The 15,549-nt window shown below is 44.6% G+C and overlaps 1 protein-coding gene across 1 annotated transcript in view; it reads right to left on the bottom strand.

The window, feature by feature from the left end:
* Window positions 1–2,332: 2,332 nt before the first annotated feature.
* The window catches only part of LEXM (lymphocyte expansion molecule), a 28,403-nt gene continuing 15,186 nt past the window's right edge, over window positions 2,333–15,549 (bottom strand). The window contains exons 6-11 of the mRNA XM_044430306.1: window positions 14,686–14,814; window positions 14,312–14,455; window positions 13,018–13,182; window positions 11,380–11,508; window positions 5,284–5,414; window positions 2,333–2,515 (exon numbers count right to left, since the gene is read on the bottom strand). Coding sequence (XP_044286241.1) covers window positions 2,461–2,515; window positions 5,284–5,414; window positions 11,380–11,508; window positions 13,018–13,182; window positions 14,312–14,455; window positions 14,686–14,814 — 753 coding nt within the window. The 3' untranslated portion in view covers window positions 2,333–2,460. The remainder of the gene's footprint in view (window positions 2,516–5,283; window positions 5,415–11,379; window positions 11,509–13,017; window positions 13,183–14,311; window positions 14,456–14,685; window positions 14,815–15,549) is intronic.

Raw genomic sequence — 15,549 nt, 5'->3', positions numbered from 1 at the left:
TCAGAGATACTCCGGCTCCAAGACGTTAGGGTTTTAAAGATAAAAACAAATACTTTAATTAGGCTCAGAAATGGGCTAGAAGCCAGGGCAGCTGTTGGCACGTGGTCATGAGCAGTTTCAGACAGAAGCCTGAGAGCTCTATTTTGACTTAACAGGTTTCTGAGCCATGTTCAAAAGTAGCCCCGCATGCAGTATGTTTACAAGGAGCTGACTAGAGTGCAGATCACTTGGTTGACTCTGGCCCAGGGTGGCCATACCTGTGACATCAAGTTAATGAAAGGCATTCCTTACCTCTGAAGCCACAAGTGCCTCAATCATGAAACAGCATCTCCTCTCTCCAGGAGAGTTGACGTACTGTCTAGAACAAGTTGAACAGTGACTGATAAGGCAAATCTTGCCTGAAATGAGTTTCAATTTATTGGTCCTTATCCATAATAGCATTTAAGAAAATTTATCTCTTCTGAATTGGGTTGTAAATCCAAGCATCTACGTAGATATCAACAACACCTCAGCCTGCACCTCCAGAAAAACTGGTTGTAGTTTTGTGCAGGTGTTAAACAGAAGATAAAAACTCAGCCCTGCAGAAACCTCTTCCATTGAATTGAAGAAGATAGTCACTGTAGGACAGTGCCTCCGATTCCTATCCCAGCAAGGTGGCCAAGATGGATACCATGGTCAATGGTATCGAAAGTCATTGAGAGATCCAGCAGAAGCAACAGGGACACACTTACTCCTGATCCCAACTAGCCATCCTCTCTTTACTAGATGTAGCAAGACAAGCACAGATCAAGTGCATAAGTAAAGTGCACGTTGACTCATTGGAGTACTTCCCCCTCTTTTTCACTGATGAAGATAACATCACGTGCCTGTTCTTGCATCAGCACAGAGCTGTCCTTTCTACCATATGGCTTTCCGGCATGAAGCATATTGCAAGAGGAGTAGCACAGACTTCCCACAAGGATTTTTTGTGTTGGAACTGTTAGATGCAAGGGGTTCGGACCTTGGTGCACTCAGCTCAATTACACACAAGGTGAGAGATTGAAAAGGTATCTTTATTCTGAAAAATGAGTTTCATCACAGCAAAATGGCAATTGACCCCAGGAGCATGGTGGAGTTCTCGACCAGGCAGCAAGGGCAGCTGCTTATTGGGTTGAAATTCCCACCGGGTTTCCTGGTTGACACATTTGAATCCATGTGACCTCTGCTCACAGTTAGGGGTCAGGTCTACCTGGGAGCTGAGGTGGAGATCTCTGGACAGGAGACTGCTCATTCTCTGCCCGTTGGTGATTCTCTGTTGTGTTGTAACCATGCTGTAGGTTCTCTATCGTGTGTATGGCTTGGAACATGACAAGCTGGCCGTGTATGTCCTGCAGAACTATATGTTGCGTTACCCAAAACATGATGATGCTGTGATACAGAGGGGAATTGCAAAACCACAGTAGGCTTCAGTCATAAATAATGGCCTCATCTGGAAAAAACATCAGATTCCTAGGAATTAAGAAAATTCCAAAACTGACTGGAAAACTTGTCATTATCCTCTAGGACCAATTCCATCAGGAAAAGACCATGCAACTTCCATGAGTCAAATATCATAGGTGCATAATACAAGCCTTGTGTAGAGAAGCTGATGGTATGTGGGAGATCTATTGTCTTCTGATTTGTGCATCTGAGTTGAGTTTTTCTAGAGTTCTGGTTTTCAGCCCATCCTCCCTTTCTTGCATGGATTCATTTCTTTAGCTTATACTTTGGTTTAAAGTGTAACACTTTTAACAGAACTCTGTGTCATGAATGTTGTGAGCTGCTTGGGTATCCAGGTAAAAAGGATGCAGATATCTTCTTTAAGGTATAATAGAAGACTACTATTTTATTTGACTTGCTCTCCACAGTTCAATTAAGTAAAATAAGCAAATACAAGCTGACATTCAAGCCTCCAAGAACTGCCTTGCTAGAGGATTGAAAAAGTGTAATAGCTACCCACAGGCCAATAATTTATGAATTCTTGTTACTACATGATCTTGGCAGAAAAGACTCACTCTCTTGCCATATCTTCTTTATATACCTTCCTTTCCTGGGGTGGGGTGCTAAATGCAAAGCACAGCTAAATGCAAAGTACAAACACTCCCTTTTCTCACAACATAAAGGAACAATTTTTGGATTATGGATACAATGATAGTAAGCATGTCCATTTCTATGTCAATTTTAATTTTGACCTAATTCTGGCCGTAACCTGATTTAAAAAGAGAAATGTGTTTTCCAGATTCCACCATGTGTCTTGGTATCTTTGACAGGTGATCACCAAAATCACCAAGAAATTATTTCAAATGGGTATGAGTTATTTCAGTGAAGCAGATGTTTAGGGATCAATGTTCTCTTCATGCAGTTAATGGTGGCAGAATTTTCCATAAAAGCAAATGCCTGATGGCTGAAACACGTCTTGCTTCAAGAAGCAACAAGGACTGCTCAGGCAGATGCTGGGTACTTCCAGTGGCCTTTATTAACAGGTGTGATTCGCTCCCTGAAAAAAAGAAAAAAGGATGGGCTGAGAAAAGAGTAAGCCAGCTTGGGAGGGGGAAGGTTTGAACCTTTTTTCAGCCAATGGACTGAATTCAAGTTTCAGGTACGTTCTTGGAGGCTGCATTTCACTCTGGTGAGTGAGGCCAAAGAATTTTAGCTGAAAGCTCTTACAACTAAGAACAAAACTTCAGGAGAGACATTTTAACCTTCCCGAATGGGTTACGATGCATAAAAGCAGGATCAGGAGGTCAGGAGAAAGAAGGTAGGGTGATGTGGTGAACTCTGGAAGGACAGATTTGTCCCATGTGCCTGAGGTTTAACATTCCTGCAGTGATATGTTTATTCCACCTTTCATCAAAGGAGAATGGTAGTGTAGCTTCATAAAAGCTCTCCTTTGAACTAAAAATAGAGCTCAAGGGAGCTAACACTAAAATATAAAGCAGTTATAATGAGAACTCACCAATTAAAATCAAAACAAGAAAAAAGCTCATCAAAAGAAAACCAGATTTTCATTTTGTGAAACACATTATGTTTAGAATTTCTGCATAAAATTCTGGTGCAGCACAACACAAACATATTAAGTTAGATCTCCATAATGATTTACCTAAGAGTAAGTCTCATTGATCTCAATAGGGCTTACTTTTGGGTAACATGTAACTGTAGTGTAGGATGAACAAAATGCAAATGTCTTGGAGTTCAACTCACAGAAGCCTCTGCCAGTATGGCCGTTGATCAGAAATTCTGCAAGTGAAATCCAAAACATCTGGACATCAGCTTTCTGCCCACCCCTGCAAGTTACAACTTTCTACTGCTATAAAATAAAAAGGGGCCAGAATTTAGTTGTATTCCGTCCCCCCATGGTAATTAGTCTATGAAACTGGGTTATTGCCTTATCAGTCACTGTTCAACTTGTTCTAGACAGTACATCAACTCTCCTGGAGAGAGGAGATGCTGTTTCATGATTACTTGAGGCACTTGTGGCTTCAGAAGTAAGGAATGCCTTTCATAACTTGATGTCACAGGTATGGCCACCCTGGGCCAAAGTCAACCAAGTGATCTGCACTCTAGTCAGCTCCTTGTAAACATACTGCATGCGGGGCTACCTTTGAACATGGCTCAGAAACTTGTTAAGTCAAAATAGAGCTCTCAGGCTTCTGTCTGAAGCTGCTCATGACCATTTTTGCCAACAGCTGCCCTGGCTTCTAGTCCATTTCTGAGTCTAATTAAAGTATTTGTTTTTATCTTTAAAACCCTAACGTCTTGGAGCCGGAGTATCTTTGTACAGAGCACTCTACATGCCATTTGTGCTTTTCATCATATCTTCCCTTCCCCACACGTATTACCAATGAATGTGAATGCAGTGGTAAAATGCTGCAAAAAGCAACTCTGATACATGTACGGTGGTACCTCGGCTCAAGAACGCCTCCGGTCATGACCAAATCGGGTCATGAACAGAAATTTCAGGAAAATGTTGCCTCAGGTTGCGAACTCCGTATCGGGTGACGACCACGATTGCGCCCGCCTTCCCTGCACGAGCGCCACTGCAATTGCGCAGTTGGGGTGGGGAGGTGGCCACAATCGTGCTGGGTGGGGGAAGATGACCACAATTGCGCCCGTGTTCCCTGCCCGAGCATGACCGCGATCACACCTGTGTATGGCTGTGATCGCAGGCACGATCGGGCAGGCAACACGGGCGCAATCGCGGTTGTGCTGGGGGGGTGAGGGGAGATGGCCATGATCTTTGTTGTTCTTTGTCACTTTACTTCAAATTTTTGTGATTAAAAAAAATGGTTACAGAACAGATTAGCCTTATTTACATTGAACCTGATGGGGAAACTTGACTTGGCTCATGACCAATTTGGGTCGTGACCAGGGTCGTGGAACAGATTGAGTTTGTGAGCCAAGGTACCACTGTATGTACAACTTCAGCAAGATTCTTTTTTATGTAGCATTTTTGCTAATATGCCCATCAGGATGAGTGCATTAATTAAAAGAGAAAAAAACCCTCTGTGAAAAAGAGAACAGTGATCCAGTCAAGATTTGTATCATAATTATTTGTCAGTGCTCACCAGCAATTGGAGCTGAACTATTTTCCTATTTTGGAATGAATTTAGGCATTCTAGTTAAACCACAATTCAGAAGGTTTGCACCCTAAGACAGAACAAAGCAAGTACAGTAACAAAAGGGGAAAAATCTTTCACCCTACGTAACACTTCTTCATTTTAAACACTTATATCCTTATTACTTTCCTATTTCTTGAGACTATTTCATTTACTATTCTAGATTGGTTTCAACAGTCACCCAGAAAGTATTTCTTGACAGCTGTTCCTATCAATATGATAAATAAGTGGATCCTGGAAAGAATTGTCCAGATCTGAGTGCTTCCAGACAAGATTGTTGCTGTGCCATCATTCAAGGAATTTTACAAGGGAGGTGGGTGGGATCAGATTATGTTTCCACTCACAGCCTTTCTGTAATTTTGAACAGCTCCTTCCATCATTTTTCTTACCTTGGAAAATCCTAGCAAAGACTGTAACTAAGCAGTGCTTTCTGATTGTTAGTATTCAGACTACCAATCCGAAAGCACACTTCTGCTTAAAGTACATTGTAACCCAAAATTGGGATTTAAATTAGGTCAAGTCTTATCAATCAAAAATTGGATGAATTGTTCAAACAGAATTTCAATTCCCTATGATTTCTTTTGGGGGGGGGGTGAAGGTGGTTTCAACTAAGTCACCCTACAACCACCATATATGAAATTTCACTTACTGTAAGCACTTGTCCCTTTCCAGGTTACTAAGGTAACGCTGTGCATCATTCATATAAAGTGAACGGTATCTGGTTTTCTTTGGGTATTTCTCATGCTTTGTGGTATCATAGCGGCCAACTCCAACTGGATTCTGTAAGTAGAAGAGTATTTATTACATTTCTATATGGCTCAATAGCTGAAGCTCTCCGGACAGCTCACAAAACAAAAGAAATAAAACAGTCAACAAATAGCTGCTGTGGATATTGTAAGAATGTTGATTAGCACCTTTGCAAATTCCTTTAAATGCCTTTTACTTGCAGAATCTGGAGTTGAGCTCACTTGGGAGAAATGCATGGACATTATGTCTCTGTTCTGCACGAGTTCCTTTTCCACACTTTAGACATGCACAATGCCATTGGTTGGGCTACCTGCATACCCTCTTGTTCCCTGACATGTCTGAAAGCCTTCAGGATCTGAGGAATGAAATTCTTCATGTTCAGCTGTGTGCGCTATATTGAAGGTAATGAAAATTACGTTCTTAATAAGAGTAGAGCAGGCATCCAGTCTCACTGATGTCTTCCTCCAATATAAAATACTTATTCCCTGATCCTAACAGTCTTTCCCCATATACTTAGATGACACTCCTAAGACAGAGTCTGGTGGAAGTTCATTGTTGTTGTTTTTGACTTACGGTGACCCTATGAATGAAGCCCTACAAAATGCCCTATGCATAACATTCCTGCTTAGCTGCTCTAGGTTCAAGGCTGTGGCTTCCTTGACGGAATGGATCCATCTCATAGCTGGTCTTCCTTTTCTTTTTCTGACTGTGACCTCCCCTATCACAACTGACTTCTCCAGTGAGTCTTGTCTTCTCGTGATACACCCAAAGTATGAAAGCCTCTGTTTTGTCATTTCTGCTTCCAGGGAAATTTCTAGCTTAAAGTGGAAATTGAGCAGGTTCAAGTAGGGCAGGGGTCTCAAACTCGCGGCCCGCGGGCCAATTGCCGGGAGGGGCGGGGCACGGGGGAGGGGCCCTGCGGCCTTCAAAGCACCGGCGGCACCTGGGCCGGCCGCGGGATGAGCGGCCCACCACCACCGCGGTGGTGGAATACTTGCTGCGGCCCAGCCTCACCCAGACTCTACTTCCAGCGGCCCCCAGGGAAGTTGAGTTTGAGACCCCTGAAGTAGTGTATTGTGTCACCAGTAGGCACCAAGACCAAGTCTCAGCATTTCATTAAAGCAGGAGGTATCATGTTCAGGTTTGGGCAGAAGATGCTGCCTTGTCCTGTTAGTTTTTTCTTGCATTAGCCTGTGCGACAAGATGCTGGAGTGCCGTCCCAGTCTGATGCAATAGGGCTATGTTACGATCCCATGATCAACTCCATGGGAGTGAGTTGCAGTGCTAGACAGGCATAACACTGTGTACACAGGAGTAAGCAATGCCCAAGGGTTTTGGAGGCCATACTGTCCCGCTGCTCCCTGCCACTGCCACCATACCATGCTACTGAATGTGTTGCTGTGGTGGGGAAAGAGATTTCTTTTCTGTTAAACAAGGCATGAGGGGAGCACAAGCTTTGGTTTCAAAAAGGGCACACTTTGTGGACCACGGGCTGCAGATTGCCAGCGCCAGGCTTAACGGAAGATTACTGTCTTCATAAACAGGGTGGGGAGACGGAAGCTGTTACGATAATGGTGTCTCACACTACACCTGCTTTGGTCATGTGCAAAGCACTAAGCCAGCACTTTTTAGCCAAACACATAGTTATCACTACCAGTGGGAGGCACTCTTCATTTCGTTCAGCATTGCTTGAATCCTACTGAATTCATCTAATGCTTATAACGGATCTCCACTGCTGGGGGAAAATCTCCTGTAAAATTCTCTGTAAGCCTGAAAAAGTAGGTGGCAAGCAAAGGCCACTGCTTGAAAGCCCAGTCTTGTGTGTCAGCGGCAAATGAAAGCATGAGCCTCGTGTGTCTTAGCAGCGCTTTTGCTCTGCATGCAAAATAAAAGGTCCGCGAATCTGTGTTTTTCTGGTGTGGGTACTGTGGACCAAAATGTAGGGGGTCCTGAAGGTTTACTGAGGCTTCTACCTCTCTTCCAAATTATGCCCTTTGCTGTTGGGGAATACCCTTAGCAGGGAGAGCCACTGCCCAGGCAGACTCCCTGAGATGGAGGCTAAATTCTAGCAACACAATAAAAGCGAACCCAATACAATTTTCTTTCATGGATACAGGAAGCTGCTGGATAGCACAGCTTGGGAAAACCATATTGCTTCTTGTGGGCAGAACCAGTCAGGGGAAAAAAACACACATAATAGGATCCCATGCATAAATATGATTGTGTTCCCAGCACTGGCTCTTACAGATGCTCAATAGTCTTTCCCTGAACCTGAGGAGGTAACAGCAAAGGCAATTGACAAGAGGAAACTCTGCCACCAAGAGTTTAATTGTACACAGTAGCCAAAGGCCTGCTGCCAAGTTGTCAACGGAAATTATATGATAGAAAAAGTACAGAGGTGAACCAGTAGCATAACTCCTAAGTGCCACTTAGGCCTCAGGGGTGGGGAATTACTGGTGGGGGCATGCGTGAGACTGCAAAGGGCAGCAGGTTTTTTGCCACTCTTGGTAAATAGTTTGTTAGCCAGTTAGTTCAACCCACCATGAAATTGCCTTCAGATGGCATGACAATCCATCACTGTCCCAAAGGGCCCCAGAAGAAGCCATGGGTTGTCAGGATGGCTTGTGCCCCCCTCCCCGCAACAATTTAGCCAACCTGCAGTAAGTGGCCCAGGTTCAGGCAGCACAGCCCACAATGGCTACGTGCCATGCTGCATGAGCCACGACATTTCAGCATCTCCTAGCAGTGGCTCTGAACTCTCAGGCAGAGCCGTTCCTTTTGTGATGGTGCAGGGTGGCCAAGCCAAGGCAGGGGCACAGGCACCAAGGCACAAAACCAGAGTCCAAACACAGTCTGAATTCCAGTAGTGAAAACAGAGACAAGAAACAGGCTGAAGTCAAGAACCAGGACAAGTATGTATCAAGAAAAAGACCAGAACAGCTTGGCACAGCAGAGAGCAGATGCAGCAGGATGCAAGGAACTGAACCACAGCTAGCAGGCTGCCCTGCTTTGCCAGGGCAGGGCAGGGCCGGGCCTGGATGCAGCGAAGATCAGGTAAATGCGGGTACTGGACCATACTACAGCTAGCAGGAAAACCTAAGCGGCTGAGACAGTTAATGGAGGGAAGCACTTGCTCTTATATAGTTCTTACTCCAGGTCTCCCAGCTGGTGCTCATCAGGAGGCCAGGAGCTCCAGCAGGGCCTGGGACAGATCTTGCAAGTATTGTGGTGGTGGTTCTGATCTCCAGACAGCACTCTAGCTGCCCAGATCCTAATATTTAATATTTAGTATATAGTGTTTTAAAACAATTTAAAACAGGTGAAATAACAGTAAAATACCAAGACCTGATAAAGGAACTAACATTTTAAAAAATGCTGTCAAACATCTGGAGTAGAAAAGAGTCTTGAATTGATGCTGAAAAGGTGATAGCATTGCTGCCAGGTGGATCACTCTGAAGAGGGCATTCCTCAATTGTCTGGGAAACATAGAAACAGAGCAAGTCAGAAGGGGCCTCCCGGGCCATCTAGTCTGACCCCTGGCTCCAGCCGGCTCTGCTCATGACATGTCCACCATGTGCATGTCCAGCCTATCTTTGAACACCCTCATGGATGGGGCCTCAGCCACCTCCAGTGGAAGCCCATTCCATACCCTCAGGGTCCTAACTGTCAGGAAGTACTTCCTGGAATACAAATTGAACCTTGGTTCCCTGAGCTTTACTCCATTGGAGCATGCCTTGCCCTCCACTGCAGGGGAGAACAGGTCTCTGTCCAGGTCTCTACCCTGTGCAGGGAATAACAGGTCTCTAACCACCTAGTACACCCCTGTTGAGTTGCTATCCTTCCAACCTCCCTTAGAAGAGGCACTGCAAGGAAGACCTCAGCTGCTGATCACAGTGTACAGATATGATCATATCAAAGGAGGTTCTCAGTCAGGTCTTAGGGAGAGCAGGCATCCTACCTGGCAATGTTGGGACTGAAGCTCGGGCCATTTGCAACACCAGTTTTGCTGCTGAGTGAACTTTGATACTCCCCTGATCATCAGTGTTATGGATCAGCCTTCTCTAACCCAGTGCCCTCCAGATGTTTCAGAATTCTGATGGTCAAGAATTCTGGGAGTCATAGTCCAGAACATCTGGAGAGTACCAGCTATAGCTGTGGCTGCTGTTACTGCAAGGGAAGGTTATGAGACAAAAGCATTCCTTTGAAAGGCAACCCCCCGCCCCCATGACAGTACAGCAGGGAGAGCACCTTTTAGCTATGTGAGAGCATCAGTGCTCTCAAGCCTGCTTCCTTGATTCCCAGACACATACAAGACTGCTCCTACAACTCTGGGCATGTGCACCCAGACCACTGGTGAGGCCTCTCTTTTTGGAATAGGCCAGTTTAGATCCACCGGCGGCCGGACCTGCAAAATCACTGCCTCTCCACTTGCAATGCAATTGCAAGCCATCCGCCCGCAAGTGCAGCTCTACCCAGATGATCAGTGGCACTTAATCAGCACCAGCCAGGTTCCCCATCAATTATGAAAGAGCCTTCATTCTTGACCTCTTTTAAGTTCCCGGCTCTCAAGCATCAAGGGAAAAAAACTGCTTGGGCGTCCTTTCCTATTTCCTGAGTGGAAGTGAACTCTTTCAAAGTGAAAGCTTTCCCTGACTGTTTGAGTCCTTCCAGCTTTGTTCCAGTTCACCACAGGAACCTGGAGATGATGAATACAGATGATACAAGAAAGAGCACAAGAAGGAGGAACAGTGCTGAATGGTCCCTTTGGCACTTACATTTCTAAAAGAGGTTTAGCCAATCCACAAAAGGAAATGTGACAGTCTATCAGGCTACTTAAAGGATTCCCTCAAGCTAACACAAAGCAAGGGTGGTTGAGCTTGTTGAAGAGAAAGAATTAACTACTAGAAAGCCTGATCAGGCACATCAGGAATGGGGGACCTGCAGTGCCTCCCCGCAAGACGTTGCTGGGCTCTCATGAATGTCTGCATCAGCCAGAATGGATAATGGTCTGGAAGGCAGGAGACGTAGGGGAACAATATCTCAGTGGGCCACAGGTTACCAACCTCAATATTCATGCTTGCTTGGAAATAAGTCCTACTTTCACGTAAGTGCACATAGAACTGTGCTCTCATTCTACAACATGAGGTAGGCAGCGTGCATTCCCTGCTCCCTGTGAATATGCTAGCTAGGCATGCTGGGATATGCTGTCCAACACATCTGGAAGGCACTTCCACTTGCAGCTTGGGGAAAGCTTTTCTGAGGTTAGGCAGTTGGCTGCTCCATAGAGGGTCTTTTCCCTGCTTCTGGGAGTCTTGGGATGTGTGTCTGACGCCTTAATGTTCAAAATGCCCAGGAAAATCTGGCCTGACCATTTGTACAACCCTTTTTACTGTTTCTTGTGGTTAACTCGGATTTACTGGATGCTTTTATTGTTTCATCTCCTGCTTTTATGGTTCGTCTACTGTATTTTTATTTTCCTCTTGTCATAGATGCCTTGAACCTAAATGTTGATAAGATGCCATAGAATTAAATAATTGCCCCTAACGCCATACCTAAGAGCAAACGCTATGCATGTTTAGAGAGAAACGGGAATTACGGGAGTTTTATTTGGCTAGGATTGCTCCTTAAAAGACCTTGTATAAGCGGCCTGCAGCGTGACATGAAAAGCATGAAAACTGGATCTCAATGATACAAAATCTTCTCTAGCATCTTTTAATGATTCTTGTACTCTTCCTCCCAAAAACTCTATCCTTACCCACCATCCTTTTTTCACAACAACCCTGTGAAATAGGTTACTCCTAAGAGGCAATCACTGACCAAAACTTTGCGGCCGTACAAGTTTTCATATTCAGATTTCCCCTTCCCAGCAAGTCACATACTATATCATATTGACTTTAGAGCCATAAACTAAACAGAAGGGAGCTTGATAGGTAGAAGGTAAGAAAAGTGATACTTTGTGCAGCAATTATCTGTTCCTATCGTATTGTAATCTACTTACTGCATTTCCAAAAAAGAGACGGTATGCTTTTCTGTCAAATCTTTTTGCACCAATCCAGAATGGTGGTTGATTTTCATATTCTGTTCTCTTAATATGCTTTATGTCATATGACCCTGGCCCTGCTTTGTACTGTAACGAACACATAAACAATGATTTTGAATTAGGAGCTTTAAACAATAATAACAGTGATAAATTAATCACTCTGTAGGGGCACCCAGATTTCAGAATTAGAATACCCTACTGGGGAAGATTGGACTGATCCATCACGAAGGGAGCAGGGGACAACACTTCATCTCAGGGCCCACTTATTTCCAATAAGAGTGAACTTCAAGTCTGCCAATGATAAGATAACATTTTCTACACAGTCATAGGCCTTCCTAAATATGCAGAAACTTGCACAGAAGTAAGTCCCATTGAGTTCTGACTCCCAGGTAAGTGGGTACAGGATTGCAGCTTTTGAATTTTTAAAGCACTAAAAGCAGGAGCAGCTCAGTAAGGGGTCTGTCAGTTTTCAGGATTTACAGAATGTTGGTGTATATGTGCAGAAGAGGTCAGCAAGTATCAGAGTAATTCACCCCCACTGTGTGGATATGAGACTTCCACATTCATACCGAGTGCCAAAAACAGGGATTACTGCCCCTTCTAGAGAGGTGAGGGTGCTCTCCAAACACAGCTACAATAATTTTCAGGATTTTTCTATTGTTTGCTGCAGGCAGTGTTCAATTTCACCTCAAGAAAAGAGAAACAGGATGTTCAAGGAACTCTAAACAGTGTGAGTCTAGAAATTATATCTATGGCTGAGAGCTATTGTGACATGGGCAGTTGGTGGGGGCAGAAAGAAAATGGAGGGCAGCAGAAGAGAAGGGATGGTTTAGCTGACACCCCTAACTGGTGCCTATAATAAGTATTTGGGGAGAAAGTGCAGGGTCGGGGAAGCTGACTGCCATGAGGTAGGAAACACCTCTCCCTGTACTGTACTAGTGCATTTCAAGAAGAAGAAGAGCTGGATATCACCCCCAGTGCAGTGGGGGGTGGGGGTGAGGCAGGATGGGAAAGAAATCCTAAATCTGCTGTTTGAGACACTCTTCGGCTACAGTGCAGAGGTACCTCACAGTGTTCACTGAGTTAAACTGCACAATGGTAAAGCAGATTTCAGATCAATGTGTTTTACTGCATTCACACTTTGCATTGCAGATGTATCTTCTCTCTCTCTCTCTCTCTCTCTCTCTCTCTCTCTCTCTCTCTCTCTGTCACACACACTTGCGTGCATGCACACACACGTGCACATATGCACATTTCACTGTATAATTATTTTTAAGGTCCTCTTTAGCTGTGCACCCTTCTTATATACCAGCATCACTCTGGACTGCTCATCCAGCCACAGTATTTTGGTTGAGAAACTGCAGACTCCCTTGTCCAGGGAATGGCAATGAAAGTGGCACTATGGCAAAGGAGACTTCTTTGGGCTGGCCTTTACTCTGTTTTAGGGTTGGTATCTAGAGGCCATGCTGCATGGTACCTACAGCCCGTTTGGTTCTTGCGCGCGCACTCTTCTTGTGCTACTTCCTAGCCCCCTCATTTCAGCCCAAGGAAATCAGTGCTGTGCTAGTAGTCAAGGAGCAGCAGAAAGTCACCTACTTGTTCACGTGGACACTGACCAACAGTGGCCCAGAAGATCCGTTCACTTGGGCAGCCAGGATTCCGTGCAAGGGTACTGAAAACGCCATGCCTCTTTTTCTCCTTTGTGTTCAGTTCTTCCAGGAAACTCTTTACATTGATGCTGCTCAGCTCAACAGATTTTTTCTAGCAATATTAAATAAGGGAACAAACTCTTTGGGAGGACAATGTGTCTCCAAATCTATGTGGATTCACTACTAATAGCTGCAACTCATCTTTTGGTTCCTTGCTCTGTCCTCAAGCAATATATTAGACATACACATGCCAAGGGTGGTGCTCAGTACCAGAAGGATGCGGGGCTCAGACCCATCCAGCAAAAAAAGCCCAGATTTGCATTTGCTAATGTACATATGCTTTAAGCCTCATAGATAGAATGGGCCACTCTGCAGTCTCTCTGTGCGTTTTTGTCTATGAATGATCCTATTTCCTAAGGACATCCTGGTTTGAAAAAGGTTATGTATGGGCAGAATAGAGGAGGGCTTTTGATTTCAGGAAAAAGCTCAAGCCAAAAGGTTCAGGATGAAGACACCAGAAATTGAACCACATGTGAGCAAAAAGTCAGCTAAGCTGGGAGATCCATACAAAAAATAATCAGGGTCGCTGGACCTTTATTTCAGCAAGGCCCATGGGCAGCAGGGTGGTGGGGCAGATGGCCTCCCAGAAATTTGGCGTTCCAAATGCAGGGCTTCAACCCAAGTGGATCACCCACATGTGCTCAAGCTCATTCATCAGAACTGGAATGAGATCAGTTCTTATTTCTTAGTTCAAGTACATTTTCTTCATACTATGTGTAGGGTTCATATAGGTGCCTCTTCTAATGTGACCTGAGATTGTTGGATCTAGACTGCTTCTGGATTAGTACTGCTGTGCTAATCAGGTGCCTTCTGCGAACAGAAGCACTAGTGTGGATCCAACCCATTGTAAGTGCTAAGGCATTAAGAGAGTGTTGGATACTCTAGAAATAGTCTGAACCTTTTCTAAAGTAGCTTCTCCTATTCTTTTACATAGAAATCAAATAAATAAACCAAGTTTATTGTTTACTGTAGCAGCAGTTAGCCATGAAATTTATAGTTGTCATTACAAGCAACTTAGGCTCTGTATTTCTACATCCTCTTTTTTGGGAGCTAAATTCACTGAGTGGCTGAAGTATTGTCAATCGATCTGAATCTGACCATCAACAGTGTATTGCCTGAATTACTACCAGCCCCGTGAACTTTGAAAAACTCTTGCAAGTTAAGAAGATGAGCATACTTACGTCAGTAGCGTAATGCCCACAAATAATAGGCTTGGACCTGTCTCCTGTGAAGATTTCATAGGGACCTCTTGTGCTGACCACTCGTTTGAGCATCTCGTCCACACTGTTTTTGTGATTGTAGGTCCCCGGGCCCAAACCACTTCCCTAAAAACGGCATCAAGGAGAGACACATTTTAAACTGTTGACCATCAAGCCTAGAAAAGACTGAGAAGCTCAGAAGCGAGGCCTCCATCCTCATGCACCTGATCCCCGAGGATGACTTCCATGTGGCAACTCATGGTGGGATGCTTCCCTTTTATGGGATTAGGAGTTACCAGAGAGGGAGACCATAGCAATAAGGACACTTAAGTGGAGAATTAAGAATCCAAGCTTGCCGTATGGGGAAAGGCAAAATATTTTGTTGTTTTGCTGTCCATTATTCCAAGCGCAGTCACAGAACGTTTTTCTTTTTCTTCAAGCAAGGCGTAAGGATTCCCGTAAGTTCCTGGGCCAGGGTAACATTCCTAGGAGGGAGTGGGGAAAGAACCAATGAGCGAGAGCATGACAAAAGATGGGACATTCAACACAGTAGCAGAACCCTGAACGTCTCTCAGCTAGTTTATTCTCTAGTCCCAATCACGGGCCCAGCTCTACCATCATCGTAATAGCATTGTACATGGCCTGCACTTTTTCCTCCTGTGAGGAACCCAAGCTGACTTACACAGCTCCGTTTTATCCTTTTCACAACAACTCTGTGAGGTAGGCAAGCCTGAGAATGAGTGATTGCACCCAGAGAGTTTTATGGCCAAGTGGGGGCCAGAATCCACATCTCCAAGTGCCCAGTCCAACACACTAACCACCACACCACCATTAGGCAGAGTAAAGTATCTACCTCAGACAGCAGGTTGTGGTCATTAAAAAGCCACAAATGGTTAAACTAAAGCAGCCAGGGACAGGCAGAGGTTCTTGTGGGATTTTCTGCCTCATGGGCCATAATACTGTATCAAGTTTTGGAGCATTATGAACCTTGATTTAGGGGCAACAGAGAGGTGTTTGCTGCCCTTCCCCAGACAGCAAAGTGTTTTGGGTTGTTGGATCTCCTGGAAAAGCTGTAAAGGTGAAAGGGCAGAAGAAGAGAGCTTCCTACAGATAGTGGCAGGTGCATTTGCTTGTTGAATGGTGAGGAAGACATCGGACCTATTCTTTGGTATCCTCCAGGACTTTATGTAGGTAAGCCTCAGACTGGCCATTTTGATGGA

The sequence above is a fragment of the Varanus komodoensis genome, unplaced genomic scaffold (assembly GCF_004798865.1).
Source record: "Varanus komodoensis strain SLA01 unplaced genomic scaffold, ASM479886v1 scaffold20_1, whole genome shotgun sequence".
NCBI classification, from domain to species: domain Eukaryota; kingdom Metazoa; phylum Chordata; class Lepidosauria; order Squamata; family Varanidae; genus Varanus; species Varanus komodoensis.
Note: the sequence above shows the minus strand (reverse complement) of the source record. Positions and strands in the feature narration are given on the sequence as shown.